Source organism: Mycothermus thermophilus, assembly GCF_041956435.1.
Source record: "Mycothermus thermophilus strain CBS 625.91 unplaced genomic scaffold VTJ04scaffold_4, whole genome shotgun sequence".
NCBI lineage: Eukaryota > Fungi > Ascomycota > Sordariomycetes > Sordariales > Chaetomiaceae > Mycothermus > Mycothermus thermophilus.
Genome location: NW_027191430.1, coordinates 1562987 through 1577805, shown reverse-complemented (window position 1 = coordinate 1577805; position 14819 = coordinate 1562987). Strand labels below are relative to the sequence as shown.

Sequence of the window (14819 nt, the reverse complement as noted above, 5' to 3'; positions counted from 1 at the left end):
CGCATGGCGCACGGCGTGGTTGAAGCCCTCCCGTCAAGACACGCAGAAGACATGACTGGCGACACTGTTGCCAGCCATACCATGGAGGAATGGCTCGTGAGGCAGCCGGCCGTGCCAACCTCAAGATCGAGCTGGTATGGCTGGGCGTTTTCACAATGGAGAGCATGAGAACGGCGACTTGGCGTTTCCATGGAAAACCCGGAACTTTGGGGCTGTTACTGATGTCGTTATTGTTAAGATGACCCAAATGCTCATGGACCAAATAGTTGATATTAATCTAAAGTGCTGGTGACCATACACTTTAGAGTATCCATCAAAACCTGGAAGAGTTGAGAGCCAGCACTCACGGCAGCCAGGCAATGGAAGAGATGTCGTTGAGCATTGAGGCTGACATTAAGCTGCGGACTGGGGTCAGCCCTGCAGGGTCCGGGAGCTTGGCGTCGCCCCACACCAGCCTCCCTGCCAGCCCCCCATGCCAGCCCCCCATGCCAGCCCCGCCAGGTGGCAGGGGTCGCTCCTGCCAAGAGCCGGCCGTTGCAGGGAGGCGAAACCTGGGGCTGTCACAGGTTTGCTTCAAGAACACCTGCGGTCTCATGCCTCGAGTCTCAACCCGCCAATACGCGTTGAGATGCTGCTGACAATCCAGTCCTGCGCCTTCCTCGATCTGGACCTCGCTGAGACTTTGAGGCCGGATCGAGCTCCTTCCAGAGGATCCCAGGGCAATCAGGGCTTCTCGTCGCCGCTGCCCTTTCCTCGAATTCCCTCCGGTGCAGGCTGCCAAGTCCAAAATGTTTCTTTTCTCGCGTGCCCGAAGAAACTTGGAACCTGCCGTGCATGCACAAGTCGAAACCATCACAGACCCTCGCCGTTTACCACACCATTGCCTAGAAGTCCAGAACGGCATAGCCATGTGCTCGCCATGCCGTCGCTGTTCGAGATGGGCCGCCGCTTGAACCTTTGGCCGGCTGGGCTGCAGACGGAGGACACCTGTATCGATCAGCTCGGTCAACCAGTTCTGACTCTAAACTGTGGATTTTAGTTCCAACATGTCCAAGGAGGGAGTTTAGACCATCAAATATCTATTGAATCATATTGTGGAGTTTTGAACTTACGAGAAAGCTCTCTACCCGGGTGGAATAAACTTGCAATGTGGAATCCCCGCCGTCCCAAGCTCTCGGAAGCTTATCCCGGAGCCCGTCCCCAGCTTCATGCGCCGCAGCCCGCACCAATATCGGCTTGGGTCTGGCTGCCCCACTGAGGCCGAGCCTCCTCTCCCTCTCGACCACCGTCATCCGTCATCTGAGGAGCGTCCAATGCCTCACGTCACACATCTTGGTGTCCTCCCTCCTTCACCCCTGGTCCTTGTCACCGTCGCAAGCCAAGCCCGAGCCGCAGTTGCTGGGCCGCTCGTGCGTTGTTTCGTCTCTCCGGACTGTGGTGCTTGGAGCCTGTGTACACTCACTTCCCCCTTGCTTTACCAGACAGCCCGAGTACCTGGCGGGTGTGACAGGCGCACCGATGTCAGGGTACCAATCCCATTACTCTCCTCGCTTTCCTTCCATGGGCCTGTCTCCTCCCTCTTTCTTCCCTCCGTCACCCATCAACGACGGCATCGAGTCTGCGAGAGTGAACCGCGCGGTTTAGATGACTTGACAACCGGCGACCAGGAGGGCGCGATTACTACGGCTTCACCGCCATCGCCAGCCTCCGCGGCTGCACGCCGATATCAGCCCAATGTCGCCATCATTGTTAGCCAGGGTCGTGCTGGGGGGTGTTAGGTGGTTGGAGTCGCGGGACGACGACACGAGCTTCACGACCTTCAACGGGACGACGATGACCAACAGTACGAATGGTTTCAATGGCTTCAATGGTTTCAACGGCACAAATTTCAACAACACCAACTTCAATGGCACCAACCGGTTCGGGAACGCCAGCAACCGCACCGCGACCCAGCAGATGTTCATCAATGAGCTGAGATTCTCGGCGGCGAAATCCATCCGGACATCAACCATCATCCTCGCCTCCTTCAACATTATCGCTGCATTTGCCACAGCCGTGGGCATTCTCTGCGACGGGTACTTCCAGAAGAAGAGGAACGACAGGCAATGGAGATTTTGGTAGGTCGGATTCTGAGTATGTGGGTTGGTTTTGGGTTGCTTACACAAGTCCATCAGGCGTAATGGCTTCAACTTCGTGCAGGAGGCGGATATCTATCCCCTTATCCTTTCCCTCGGTATCTTTGTGCAGAGCTTCGCCTTTGCCGGCGCCCAGTCGACCGGGCTGGACTCTTTCTTTGGGCGCGGCTGCACATGGATAGCGCAACTCTTACTTCCAGGTGAGTAATTAGGAGGATGATGAAAGAAGCTCTCGCTGACTCCATCACCAGCTGTCTTCGTGGCCCCTTATATCCAGTTTGTCTTTGGCCTCGAGGTCGCCATCCGAGCTATCAAGAAGAAGCCCTTCGAGCCCCGTCGGAAGTACAATGTCTCCATCTGTCTTCTGATCGTTGGCTTGATGCTGCTCGCCAACTTCCTGGTGGCCACATTCGACCAATCCCCCGATTTCTGCCTCACCTCCCTATTTTGGTTTGTGGCACATTACGCCGAGATGTGCTTCGGCCTCCTCGTCGCTATTACGTCTACCCTCCTGATCTGCGCCATAACGATCTTCGTCCGCCTCCATCGCAGCATCAAGGTCGAAGTTTCTGCGAGGGTTGCCGCGTCTAGGATGGTCTACTATCTTGCTCTCGGTGTCATCTCCAACGTAGGTGGTTTCCGTGTGATAGGTTTGTGGTCATTGCTCACACTTTACAGTCATTCATGATACCCTTTTTCTATGCCGAGAGCTTCCTGGATCGCCGTGCCCAGAGAATGATTTCGCCCACGCTTGCTATGGTCGCCTCAGTCGTTGCCACTGTCTCAGGGGTGATGACCGGAGGTCTTTACCTGTTCCTGAAATCCAGCACGTTGGCAACTATCAGTCCAAGGGACAAGATCGGCGAGTACGAGAGGAGGAGGGCAGCATATAAGAACGATAGCGATGACTCCGACGACGAAGCTGTCATCAACAACGTTTTGAACCCTGTTTCCGGTCCGACGCTGTACCGCACCGACAGCGCGGCCAGCCTGGTTGCGAGAGAGAAGGAGGAAGAGGCCATGGCCGGTCAGGCCAAGGAAGCTGGTGTACAGAACGGCAGGCGGAGTCCCGAGACGAGTCGCACCAAGAGCTTCGTCTCATCCGTCGCATCGGTTCTGATGCCTCGAGCTCCGGAACCTGCCCGGATGCCGTTCTCTGGTGTCGGCCACGCGAGGAAACGGTCTTACTCGCTCTTCCCCAAGACCAGCATGGGTCCCAGGCCGTCCATGACCATCCTGCCAGCCACCACATACAACCCCGCCGATGCCCTCAAGCCGCCACCATCCATGGCCAACTTGGCGAACAAGAAACACCGCCGGGATTCATCGCTTGTCTCATCAGCAACCGTTCAAATCGGCATTCGCCTTTCGTCTGTCGATGATCTGCCCGCGAAGAAGACCGAAGACGATGTCGTTCACACCCTCGACTGTCCCAAGTTAGCCAAGCAAGGGAGTCTACCGAGTCCGAAACGCGCGGGAACGATCGCCAGCAGCCCTACCGCACCGGCCGGGAATGCACCTCCACCCCCTCCGCCTGCTACATTGGCTGTGATTCAACAAGCGAGCGTGGCCGTTGCGGTACCGGGAGCTGTGATGGTGAACACGGTTGTTCCGGGTGGGTTGAAGACGACGGCGCCAGCTGCCATGAGACAGCCCGCTTCGTCATCAACGTCGTCGTCGTCGTCGTCATCGGCGTCTTCATCATCTTCGCCCGCCTCCTCTGACCCTACCTCGGATGAGTACACGCTCAGCCCGACCGTCTACAGCCCAGACACGCCGACCACCAAGGCGAAGCTACCAAGTCCGCGCGGAGTTGGCTTCACAGTTCCTCCACAATCCGGCAAGCCCAAGACCACCACCACCGCCGCCGCCACCGTGGCTCCTGCGGCTCAGCCATCCCAGACTCGGCCGCCGACCCGAGTCGGCAGTACCTCGCCGCGGAGCCCACCTCGTCGGAGCCCAAGCGGAAGGACACCCCTTCCGCCGGATGCCCCCAAGGCTGAGTGGATCTAATCAAGGCGGTTTTCTTTCTGGTTCGGTTATTGTACACTGGATTTTTTGGGCATTTCCTTCCTGGTGTTGGGCTTGGCTTGGGATGGGAGGCGATATAGAGGAAAACCGCAAGGAACCGCTTGGCACGGTTCCCCCGAAACCATTGGGTCCACGACGTATGACATGAGCACTCACAGCAAATACCCCTTCCATTTTCTTCTTTTCATATCAGGCGCAGGGGCGTCATTTATATCGGAGCCAGAGGCTTCATTTTTTTCCCTTCTGGTTTGGATTTGTGTGGGCTTAATATGTTGGTTTTGGTTGTCAGGGAGGTTGTCTGGTTCCCTTTTCTGTTTTGGATATCCCGCTCGTCTTTGGAAGACAAGCAAGCACTTTTTTCTTGTTGTTCTCTCTCACACACTCTCTCCCATCTCCTTTTCCTTCCATCTCACCTTTCCTCTCTGTTTCTGAGTCCTGAGGGCATTCACTTCTTTCTGTCGCCTTCCTTCGACTGAAAGAGGGAGGGCTGTTTGAACGAGATTTCGCTGCTGCGGAGTTCTCGTCGCTTTACTTCTTTTTCTTTCCTCATTTTCCTCTTCTACCTCTCGTTTCCTTCCTCCTTTCCTCTCATGTTCTTTTTTTTATTGTGTCTGGTAGTTAAGGAGACGGTCATCTTGGGATATCATATTGGGACATGGAATGAGTTGAACGAAGTGGGCAAATGGATGATCGATTCGTGGGGATTTAAGTGACGAACAACACCTAGTCACAAGCAGATTGATAGGTGGATCAGGAAGGAGATTAAGGCCAGTTTCGGTGATGAAATGGCACAAGAGAAAGCAGCCGTTTGGAAGAGTGTAAATACATACCTTTGTGTCGGTATATACACACACTCTGACCTGCGCAAAACATGTACAATGAGATTATGTTGCCCAATTTATAAGACAGCAATTTGGACCCATCTCCAGACTTTTCCGTCTTTTCTTTTCCTTTTGGCGTTACGTGATCGAGGTCATGTAAGTATTAGAAGAAGGGCGGGAATGTGGATATATTTGAGACTGTCTTGTCCCAACTCGAGCTTTGCGTCTCGGCCTACCATTTGAAGTTTGAATTATGTCGGAAGCCGCTCACTCCACGCGCAATTTCGCTGCGCACCACGTTTACCTGTACAATACTTACTATGTACATAAGGATATGCCAGCATAAGGAGATCCGTACCCTAGGTAGGTAGGTAGGTAGGTAGGGATATCATTGAAGATTCATCCCCAACTTGACTCCTCCCAACCATTCATCATCGCATCCCCGAGCCCGGCACCACCATTCCCCTCCTCCGACCCAGCTACGCTCCCTTCACTCCCCAACCACGACGACCAATCCGCCTTCTCCAGCTCCCTCACAAAGAAGTCCTGCTCCTCCCTCAGGGCCTGCTTGAGTACTTCCATCCCTGCATTACTCACCGCGCCCTCGCCGCCACCGCTCAACCCCCCAAACCCGCCGCCAGCCGCCATCCTCTCCGGGTACCTCCGCAAGTTATACCAATGCGTCAGGCTCCTGAGCGCTTGTTCCAGCGGCACCGCGTCGTCCACCTGGTCCTCCACGTTGGACCCGGCCAACCACTCGTCACGCAGCTCAGGCCTGCAGTGCAGGTACACGGCCGTGATGACGCGCATGTTGCTCTGCCGCCATTTGCGTCCCGTGTAGGGGACCTGGTTCTTGAAGAGCTTGAGCGTGTACAGGCGCAGCTCGTGCTGCGGTACTTTCAGGGCCTTGCGCAGGATGTTGGACGACTTGAACTGCACGAGCAGCAGGTTGCGGTGGGCGCGGTGCTTGCAAATCTTTTGCATCACGCGCAGGTAGTTGATGAGGCTGAAGAAGTTGCGCCGCGACACGTCCGTGATGGGCTCCGCGGGTAAGGGGTTGATCGGGTAGCCGAGCTCGTCGACTTCGGGGCGCGGTGGCGGGGAGGTGGTAGCGCCGGTTGATGTCGCCGGTTGGCCGGCGGAGGGGCCAGCTTCGTCGGTGAGGCTGGCCCCGCCGCCTGAGGCGTCAGCTTCGGAAGACGGGCCGCCAGCAGTGGGTGGAGAGCGGCGGCGCTTGATCGGGGGCGGAGCGGCATCGTCTTCACTGACATCCTCGAACTCTGTTGCGGTAGGGTTGGGGACACTGTTTTGTGTGGGGATGACGCCGGCGCGTGAGCCGCAGAAGTAGAAGAAGCTGAACATTTCCAGTTAGCGAAAACACCTGAGACCAAAAAATCGAAGAAAGCTCACCTATGCTCCAGGCGGTCCGTTTTGCTCTCAACCACCTGCTGAACGTCGTACATGGCAAAGATCTTAAGAGCCATGGGGAGGTAGTTGGAATCAAGCAGGAGCTGCGTCATATACTCGAACTTGAGGACATGGGAAAGCTTGAGCCACTTGAGCAGCAGGATGAGGGTGCCCGTCACGGCCTTGGCAGTGATCTCTCGGCTCCGCAGCTCGTCCACGTCAGAATCTAGCGGGGAGGAGGGATCGCCGCCCTTCGCGGCCCCGTTAGGACCGGCTGGTCCGTTCTGTTGTCCGTTGAGTCGCCCACCAGCCTGCCCCTGTATCCCGTTCGCCGAACCGGGGAAGGGGTTGGTCGTCATCGCTGTGACCTGCCGCAGGAGCACAATGACAAGAGACTGGAGGTGCGGGAGGGCTTCTTTCTGCGACACGATTAGTAACGATGGCGCCAAAATATGACCCAGTAACGTAACGGATGGCACTCACATAAAACTCCTCCACCGCATCCAGCCGCTGCTTGAGATCCGCACTGATCTCTCGCGGCCCATAATCAGTCCCCCGCCGGGGTGATTTCCGAGGCTTGTCATCATCACCAACAAGCTTGTCAAGACCCAAAATCTCCTTCTCCTCCAGAGTCAGCGATGACAAGTCCAGCTCGTCAACAATATCATCATTCGTATCAGCCTCATAGCCTCTTTCAAACCTGAGAAACTCCTCCCTCTCTTCCCACAGCTGGCGGGTGGCGCGGCTCATGCGCACGCGCTTGGAGAACAGCTCGCCAGCCTCGAGAATCGACGCGGGCACGTCGCTGCCTTCCCACTTCCGCCCGACCAAAAGGTCCTGCAGCCCAGCACCGCCCTTACCGCCGGCGCTGTTACTCGTCGCATCGAGAGGCGGATACATAAAGGGGAAGTTTTGGTTGGTTTGGTAGTTTTGCTTCTTACCGCCCTTGCCGACGCCGGGACTGGGGGGTGGAGAGGGTGCCGGAGTGGCAATGTGGACGGGCTGGTGCAGGATGGAGGCGCCGCCATGGCCAGGCCCGCATTGGACCCCATTCGAGGCGCTGCTTCGGGTAGGGTGGTTTGGCAGCGGCGGGATGATGGTGTTTTGGTCGGGTTCCAGGGGCAGAAGCGGTTGGGGCGGGATATAGGCGGGGTACTTGGATGTGATCTCCTGGCGGAACATATGATAATCGAGCGGTGATGCTGTGATGATCTGCTTGTTGTCGCAACCTTTCAACTCACTGGTGGCCTGCTTGGCGGCGGCGAGCTCCTTGGAGCCGCCAAACACTAGGAGGATAGACTTCCAGAAGAGCAGGAAGATTTGGGTCTGAGGAAGAATACCCGACTCGTCCCAACGCAGCCTGACAACCACCTGGAGCATAAAGCTGAGCAAGCCGGGGTTGAGAGCAACTGCAGAGGTTAGCTTTGGCACACATTAACTGCAATAACTTGCACCAGGTGAACGGGTGACATACGCAATCTCTTCCGAACCTCGATCAGTCCTTCCGGATCATCTAGAGCCTCCTGGATGGCCACATACAAGATGGTCATCAAGTTGATCAGCTCCTCCACCGCGATCTGCACATTCTGCGGCAGGTCGTCAGACCTGCAACGGGACAGCATTAGCATTTCGAACCAACTTGATACCCCGTTCCACGTATCGCCACTCACCAAAACACGGAAAACCCAGCCCTAAAGAGGTCCCACACAACCTCCAAGGCGCCACACTCGGCCAGAACGCGAACACCGTCATGAATAGCACGGATCTGCGCCTCGGTAGCCGCAGAACGGGCCTTCCCCTCGAGCACGCCGGCCGGCAACGCCCCGGAGCCCGCGCTCTTGACCGTCTCGGTCCACCTGCCCAGGGCCACATACAGCAGCGCACCCACGGCCTCGGCGCGAGCAATCCTATCGGCGGCCCTCGCCTGCTCGAGGACCTTGCCGACAAACCCGGCCCTGCGCCGTTCTGTCCTCTGCCGGCGCAGCTCGTCAGCCTCCTCATCTTGGCTGGCTATTGAGCCATCCCAATCCCATCCCGCCAGCGGTGCTGCAGCCCCAGCAGGACCGGCAGCGGCAGCGGCGGTGGCGGTGAAGCCATCAGTGGGCGGGACGAGGCGGTTCCAGGCCGAATAGAAGGCCCGGTTGGCGGCGTTGAGGCGCACCCACTGCCAAAAGTTGTAGACGAACCACTCGTCGACCTCTTCCTCTGTCGAGCCGGTGTCGGTGTAGACGTAGTCGTAGGCAAGGGCCTCGGAGGCGCGGGGAAGCTCGGCGACCATGCGGCGCAGTTGGGCTAGCGAGAGGGAGGGTGTGCCTTGGGGGGGTTGTTGAGATTGTTGTTGTAGGTGCTGCTGCTGGAGCCTTTGTTGCTCGTGCTGCTGGACCAGGAGTGTAAGGGGGTGTTGTCCAGATGCGGGCTGGCCTCGGTGGTCGGAGATGTCGGTGTCGGCTGGCGGCTGGGGGACCGGAGGCGGCGGGATGGAGGGGATGGATGGTGGCGGGGCTATTTGGTTCCGGCGGAGGACCGGGCGCTTGGGGATCGGGCCGTTGGAGTCGACGGTGGGGAGTTGGGCAGTGCGGATGGGAGTGTCTTTGATGGCTGTCGGGTTCCCCGTCGCCGTTGTTGTCGTCGTCGCTGTCGTCGAGATGTCGGTAGTGTCGGGGATCACTCCTGTCGAAGAGTCGTCGGTCTTCCCATCACCATTATGCGCGGCGCGTGACGTCCACAGCGCGTTCATGATGAATGGTCCAGCTTCATTGGGTCGCCTTGGCAGCGACCTTGATGTCGTTGTTGGGTTGGGGGTGAGTTTCCGTTCAGGGTTAAGCGCCGTCAAGAAGACAAGAACCAAACTCAGGTACGTACACCCAGCCCGGACCCACTTTTCAGCCGCTAGGGTTAAGTATGTGGTACGGACTTGTCTCTGACAGAACACCAGGGGGCTTGATATCACAAAGCCAAAAACCACATGGATAATGATTAACGAGATGGATAGGAATATTTGAGATTGACATGGCGGCACTGAGACCAAGTCAGTCATTGCCCTGACTGCCCGAGATAGGACCATGTCTCGTGGTGACATGGGTGTGTTCAGTTCAGGGTTGAGCGTGCGTATGTAATCTAGAGCGAAGACAAGTCTCACTTCACTTACTTGACCAGCCCCAGCATCATGCCCTTAAGTCAGGTATTTCTTGATAATACCAAGATAATCCAAACCTCTCCAGTCCCCGAGGCAATGTACTTCACTCTCCGACCTCACTCCCTTCCGAATCTGATTTCGACGTCGCCACCGACTCAGGCGCCGCCTGTGCCGTCCCAGCACCCGCCCTCGCTGCCGCCTTCTTCTCCCTCTCCTTCTGCCGGCGCTTGAGCTTCTTCTCCCTATTAAGCCGCTTCTTCTTTTCCCTGAGGTGTTCTTCTTTACTCAGCCTCTGCCTCTCCAATGCCTCCTGGGCGGCTTTGTGCGCCTTCTCACGCTTCCGCCGCGCAATCCTCGTCTTCTTGCCGGGCCGCGTCTTCTTCTTTCTTTTCTCTGTATCTCCATCCTCTTCCTGCCCTTTCGGAGCGGGCACTAGTATCCCGGCTGCCGCGGCAGCACCCATCACCGCGGCAGCCTCTTTCCTGCCCACAGTGATCCTCGTTACCCGCCACGGAAGCTCGAGACCCCATGCCCGTTGGGAGGCCCAGGCGCGGACTTGCTCCGCCGTAACGGATGAAAGGAGCAGCTTCTCGCGTTCCTGGGGAGGCAGCTCTCCGCGGAGGTAGTATGATGGTGGTCGCTGGGAGATGGCTGGGCCGGTGTACGGCTGCTCGACCTCGTCGTCGGAGAGAAGGACCACCTTGGGAGGAGGGGCGGCGGTGTTGGCGGCGGAGGATGAAAATAGGCGGAACTCAAATGCCGGAGCTTCTTCGCCTCTGTCATGGGATTCAGTATTATTGATGTCAGCCTCATTATGAGGCGCTGAAAGTGGCATGCTCAAGTCCAGCGAGATTAGATTGGACAGCTGAGCATTGAGCTTGGCCCGTAGCTCGGCGGCAATGGCCTCTTCTTCTGGATCTGGGCTGGAGTTCCGCTCCGAGCTGGAGTCGTACAGCTCCTCTCTCCGGACGCTGCCATGTGATATCACGGTTAGGATCCAGGGTTTATGAAAAGTGGGCGATACAAACTGAACGCACCGTTTTGCGTTTGGGAGTTCGAACATGGCGAGATCTGAATCTCTGTCCATTCTTATTTGTTATTAACAATAGACAGGCTCAATTTTGTTGTCGTGATACTGAGATATAGATGCACAATTGTCATGAGTCTTGAGTGAGTTGAGTGTGTTGGATGTGAATGTGTTCCACGGATGCTTGGTGTTGCATTTTTCGCCAAGAACTTGCGACCTCTTCCATTTCTCAAACCCTAACCCTCCTCAATGTCTGATCCTGCCCAAGCCAAGAACACATTGGAAGGCTAACCCTGGACCATCAGCGCACGGTCCCATTTTTTTCCTCCGACTCCATCAAAACAGGTGAACACACAAAATGGCCGGGGTGGTCCCCTTTGCCAGGGGGTGCAGCTCTTCGTAAACACAACGTCGGCCCAACATGTTCCGCTTCCCAGACCAGCCTACTTACCATCTAGGTACCTAGGTACGACTCCCCTCATTTTTAGAGTCTGGTACCGCAGTTTGTCAAGTCTTTCAAATGGAGCTTATTCTGGGAAACGAAAAGAAAATGCGGTGTGGGATGCAGCATACATACGCGCATCCGTCTTCGTACACAATGGCACCTTAAACTAAGGTACCGACGGCTAAGAAGTTGGTACTAGGATGGACGGAAACTCGACGCCTCGGATAGGTGCCTTCAGCGTCTGGTTGCTTTGAAAGTGCCACGTGAAAGTCCCTGCGTTTTCAGGGCCGACGTTAGCGTTGCAGTGACATTGATGCTTCGCCAAAGTCTGGGTTGCCCACTCCTCGTCGGTTATCTCGGCACAGAAGGTCGGCGATGTTGGCGTTCTGGATGAGCTGGAGGGCACTCCGCACTACCGGAACATAGGTACACAATAACTGGCCTTGCTGTGCTGGATAGGTAGCCCAGAGGAAACTCCGAGTTTACGGAGCACGCCCAAATCGGTATCAAGGTCGAATCGTAGAGAGAATCAGGGAGGCATAGAGGAGGTAGGCAGCAAGGTAGAGAGGCCATAGCCACGATGAACAGACCAAGCAAGGAAATCAAAGTCGACCCATGTTCAACAAGACATCAGAACTCTGCCGCGCACTCAACTTTCTTCAACCATTGCGATCGTCCGTACCGAACTACATACACTATATACAGCCTCCTCTTCGTGATGTACCAAGAGAAAAACCAGATGGCTTTCCCCTAGACACACCCATCCATTACAGCACTAATAACACCCCCCTATCTTTATCATCAAATGGTACACAGTAATAACGACAGGAGAGATGGGGGGTGAGGGGGGTAGTTAACGAGAGTCGAAAATGAAACCACACACGCATGCTCATTCGGTTCGTGCAAGACAGGAGGAAAAAAATAAAAGGAGAGAGAGAGAGAGAACAAGAACTCCATGATGGCCGAACCCAGCATGTGGTATCAATCTGATGATGTGACAGGACAGAGGAGGTGGAAAGTGAAGTGTGTAGGGATGACAATGATGATGATGGGAAACGACACATGGGGAATCCAAATCCAAACACAACAAGAAAAGGACATTTTCGAGAATCCAAAAACCAGAAAACACAGAGACGTGCAACCGCCACCCCCGCCACCGCCCAGAGTAAAAGCCACAAAGAGAGCAAAAAAAAACACATCAAAAAGAACTCGCTTGCCTCCTCACAACCATGCCGCTCCCTGTCCTCACTCCTCCCAGTCTCTTCCACTCCAATCCCCAGGACCAACCCAACCATAACCCAACACCTCACAAATTATACATACTAAACAAAAAATAAACAATTCAACCAATTACACCTTCCCGTTTTATTCAAGCCGCGTTCCAAGCAGGATATCCGTACCCGCCCCCGTTCGCAGCCGTCTGCGCCGTCGCGGCCCCATCCGTCTTCACTGCCGGCGGCGCCGGATATCCGTACGGCCTGTCCGCACCCGCGGAGTTATTCCCCTGCTCGCCTGGCGCGGCGCCCGAGTTCTGAGCCGCCGCGCCGCCCGTCGTGGTGTTGGACCAAGCGTTGGGCGCACCCGCATCGTAGTACCTCGACGGCGGTGGCGGAGGATTCGAGGACTGATGGTGCGGCTGGTGCGGGGATTGATGGCCGCCGGCCTGGTGGGAGGGCGGTTGTTGCGGCGTTTGCTGCGGAGTGGTCTGGCCGGGCTGGGCGGTGGCGGACGAGGCGGACTGCGGAGCGGAGGAGCCGGCGGCGCCGTCTTGGGGTTGGCCAGTGGTGCCGGTGGTGGTGGTACCGTACGGCGAAGTTTGCGCGGGAGCTTGTTGGCCAGGAGTCTGCTGCGCCTGGCCGGGAGGGGGCAGGACGGCGGAGTGGTGGACGTCGCTGGGCGCGGGACCAGAGGCCGGCGCGTAGCCGCCTGCGGCTGGCGCGGGGGGTTGGGCGGCCGGGGGACCGTAGCGGTACTCGCCCGAGGCGGTTTCGTTGGAGATGGAGGAAGCGACGGACTGGTGGCTCGCGTGGCGCGGGGACTTGGTAGGGCGGGGGTTGGTGTCGCCGATGTAGCGCGGAACGGCGAGGGCGCTGTCCGGGGAGACGGTGGCGGTGGGAAGGGAGAGGTGATGCGGCGGCGGCGCCGAGGTATAGGTCGCGAACTGCGTGCGGATCGGAGCGGGCTGCGGATGGTGAGGATCGTGAGAGGCGAGAGGCATCGTCATCGGAGGACCCATCGTCGTCGGCTGCATCGGCAGCTCCTGCGGCTCGGTCGTGAAACCCGGAGCCCCGGAGAGAGGCATCTTGGGATATGGATCTTGAGGGATCGAAGAAGTCGGATACGTGGCGGAGCCGGGAGCGTGAGGCATCGACACCTGCGGAGGGTTCCATTGTGTAGGATAAGAACTGTAGCAAGTGTGTTAGATTTCCCCCTGGTTTCTACAACTTCCTATCCTTTGAGACTCCCCTGGGTAAGAAAACAAGACTTACTTTGACCGCATCTGCATGGGGCTCTGGGGCAGCTGCTTCGGTGCGGTAAACGTAAAGGCGCCGCGTGGCACGTCGAGGCTGGAGATGCGCGGCCGCGAGTCGTATGGCGGCTTGTTGAGGATGACGGCTTGGGCAACGATGCCGTGGCCCGTCTCGACCAGCGTCTGACCGCGAGAGCCAGCGCTCGAGCCCAGCAAGGGAATTTCCTTGCGCGCCTGGAAGTTCCTCGGGCTCCTCCCGCGCACCACGATGGGCGCCGTCGTCAGCTCCGAGAGCACCAACTTTTGTCCGTTCGCCAGCGTTCCGTGGAGCTTGAGGTGCAGCACAAAGTGTTGCTGGAGCTCCTTTCTCCGACCGTTGTTGGCAGTCGCTCTGTGAGCCGATTAGTTAGCATCATGCCAAAACAAAGAGGGAAAACAACATTGAAAAACACCAAGAACATACATCCTAAATTGCAACCGCCTCCAGCCGATCGGGTAAATGGCGTAGTGGTCGCCGCCGTTATCCTCCTCGTCATCGGGCGGAGGAATCAGGGGCAGAGTCGGGGGCTCCTGGTCCGGAGCGTTGCTGGTCTCGGGCGAGTTCGGCGGGGGAGTCTTCCAGGGGATGACGATAAGGCGAACGGGGTGGCCGTCGACCGACTCGATGGCCGAAATTGTAACCTCCATGTTCTTAATGAGGCTCGTCTCTCCGGACTCGAGAAGCACCGACAGCGGAATCTGTGGGAAGCAGATGCTGCCGCTGATCTGGAAAAGGTTGCGGCGGTAGCAGGTCAGCTCGGCGCTGAGGACGCTGCCGTCGCCCGTCGTCGAGGGGAACTCGGACAGGAAGAACATGCCGTGCAGCTGCGCGTCGATCTCGATCTCGTGGATCCGTCCCTTGGCGTCGACGATGGTGTGCTTATCCCCAACCTTCTTGAACGAAAGGAGCTTTTGGTCGTGGTTTGGCGGTTTGTATTCATCGCGAAGGTCCTGGACCATCTCGGTGTATGGCGCCGCGCCGCCCGATTCCATCTGCGAGTACGGCCGCTTGAGGCTGTTGATGCTGGGAATGTTCATGGACGGGTGCGGCGGAGGTGGTGGCGGCGCCGGATACCGGTCGTACGGTGATTCTGTCTGTTCCTCACCCGGCCTTCCGGGATACGGTGGATAGTCCATCTGGCTCCTGGGACGCACGAGATGCGATGACCCTGCCGCGCCTGTCGGATCCTGGGGGTTGAACCGGCCCGCCATGGGCATCGGGTTCCCGTAGCTGGACCACAGGCCCCCGTGCTGCGTCTCTCCCCTCAGCTCTGCCATCGTGTAAGTCGCCGTCGCCGACATGGGGGC

The 14819-nt window shown here is 57.4% G+C and overlaps 6 protein-coding genes across 6 annotated transcripts; 2 read left to right on the top strand and 4 right to left on the bottom strand.

The window, feature by feature from the left end:
- Positions 1 to 1734: 1734 nt before the first annotated feature.
- On the top strand, positions 1735 to 4148 carry VTJ04DRAFT_6311 (uncharacterized protein; the record flags this gene model as incomplete). Its single annotated transcript, XM_069364518.1, has 4 exons — positions 1735 to 2117; positions 2175 to 2335; positions 2387 to 2763; positions 2814 to 4148. 4 exons carry the CDS (start codon positions 1735 to 1737, stop codon positions 4146 to 4148), a joined length of 2256 nt encoding a protein of 751 aa, XP_069218336.1.
- A 1238-nt stretch (positions 4149 to 5386) lies between these two features.
- On the bottom strand, positions 5387 to 9131 carry VTJ04DRAFT_6310 (uncharacterized protein; the record flags this gene model as incomplete). Its single annotated transcript, XM_069364517.1, has 5 exons — positions 5387 to 6341; positions 6398 to 6813; positions 6878 to 7803; positions 7869 to 7999; positions 8065 to 9131. 5 exons carry the CDS (start codon positions 9129 to 9131, stop codon positions 5387 to 5389), a joined length of 3495 nt encoding a protein of 1164 aa, XP_069218335.1.
- A 502-nt stretch (positions 9132 to 9633) lies between these two features.
- Positions 9634 to 10593, bottom strand: VTJ04DRAFT_6309 (uncharacterized protein; the record flags this gene model as incomplete). The annotated part of the gene is made up of 2 exons (XM_069364515.1): positions 9634 to 10501; positions 10568 to 10593. The coding sequence occupies 2 exons, from the start codon at positions 10591 to 10593 to the stop codon at positions 9634 to 9636; spliced, it is 894 nt and encodes a 297-aa protein (XP_069218334.1).
- A 484-nt stretch (positions 10594 to 11077) lies between these two features.
- On the top strand, positions 11078 to 11756 carry VTJ04DRAFT_6308 (uncharacterized protein; the record flags this gene model as incomplete). Its single annotated transcript, XM_069364514.1, has 2 exons — positions 11078 to 11112; positions 11591 to 11756. 2 exons carry the CDS (start codon positions 11078 to 11080, stop codon positions 11754 to 11756), a joined length of 201 nt encoding a protein of 66 aa, XP_069218333.1.
- A 13-nt stretch (positions 11757 to 11769) lies between these two features.
- VTJ04DRAFT_6307 (uncharacterized protein) lies at positions 11770 to 12297 on the bottom strand (the record flags this gene model as incomplete). The annotated part of the gene is made up of 1 exon (XM_069364513.1): positions 11770 to 12297. The coding sequence occupies one exon, from the start codon at positions 12295 to 12297 to the stop codon at positions 11770 to 11772; it is 528 nt and encodes a 175-aa protein (XP_069218332.1).
- Positions 12298 to 12371: 74 nt separating this feature from the next.
- Positions 12372 to 14813, bottom strand: VTJ04DRAFT_6306 (uncharacterized protein; the record flags this gene model as incomplete). The annotated part of the gene is made up of 3 exons (XM_069364512.1): positions 12372 to 13407; positions 13492 to 13863; positions 13936 to 14813. 3 exons carry the CDS (start codon positions 14811 to 14813, stop codon positions 12372 to 12374), a joined length of 2286 nt encoding a protein of 761 aa, XP_069218331.1.
- Positions 14814 to 14819: the final 6 nt, after the last annotated feature.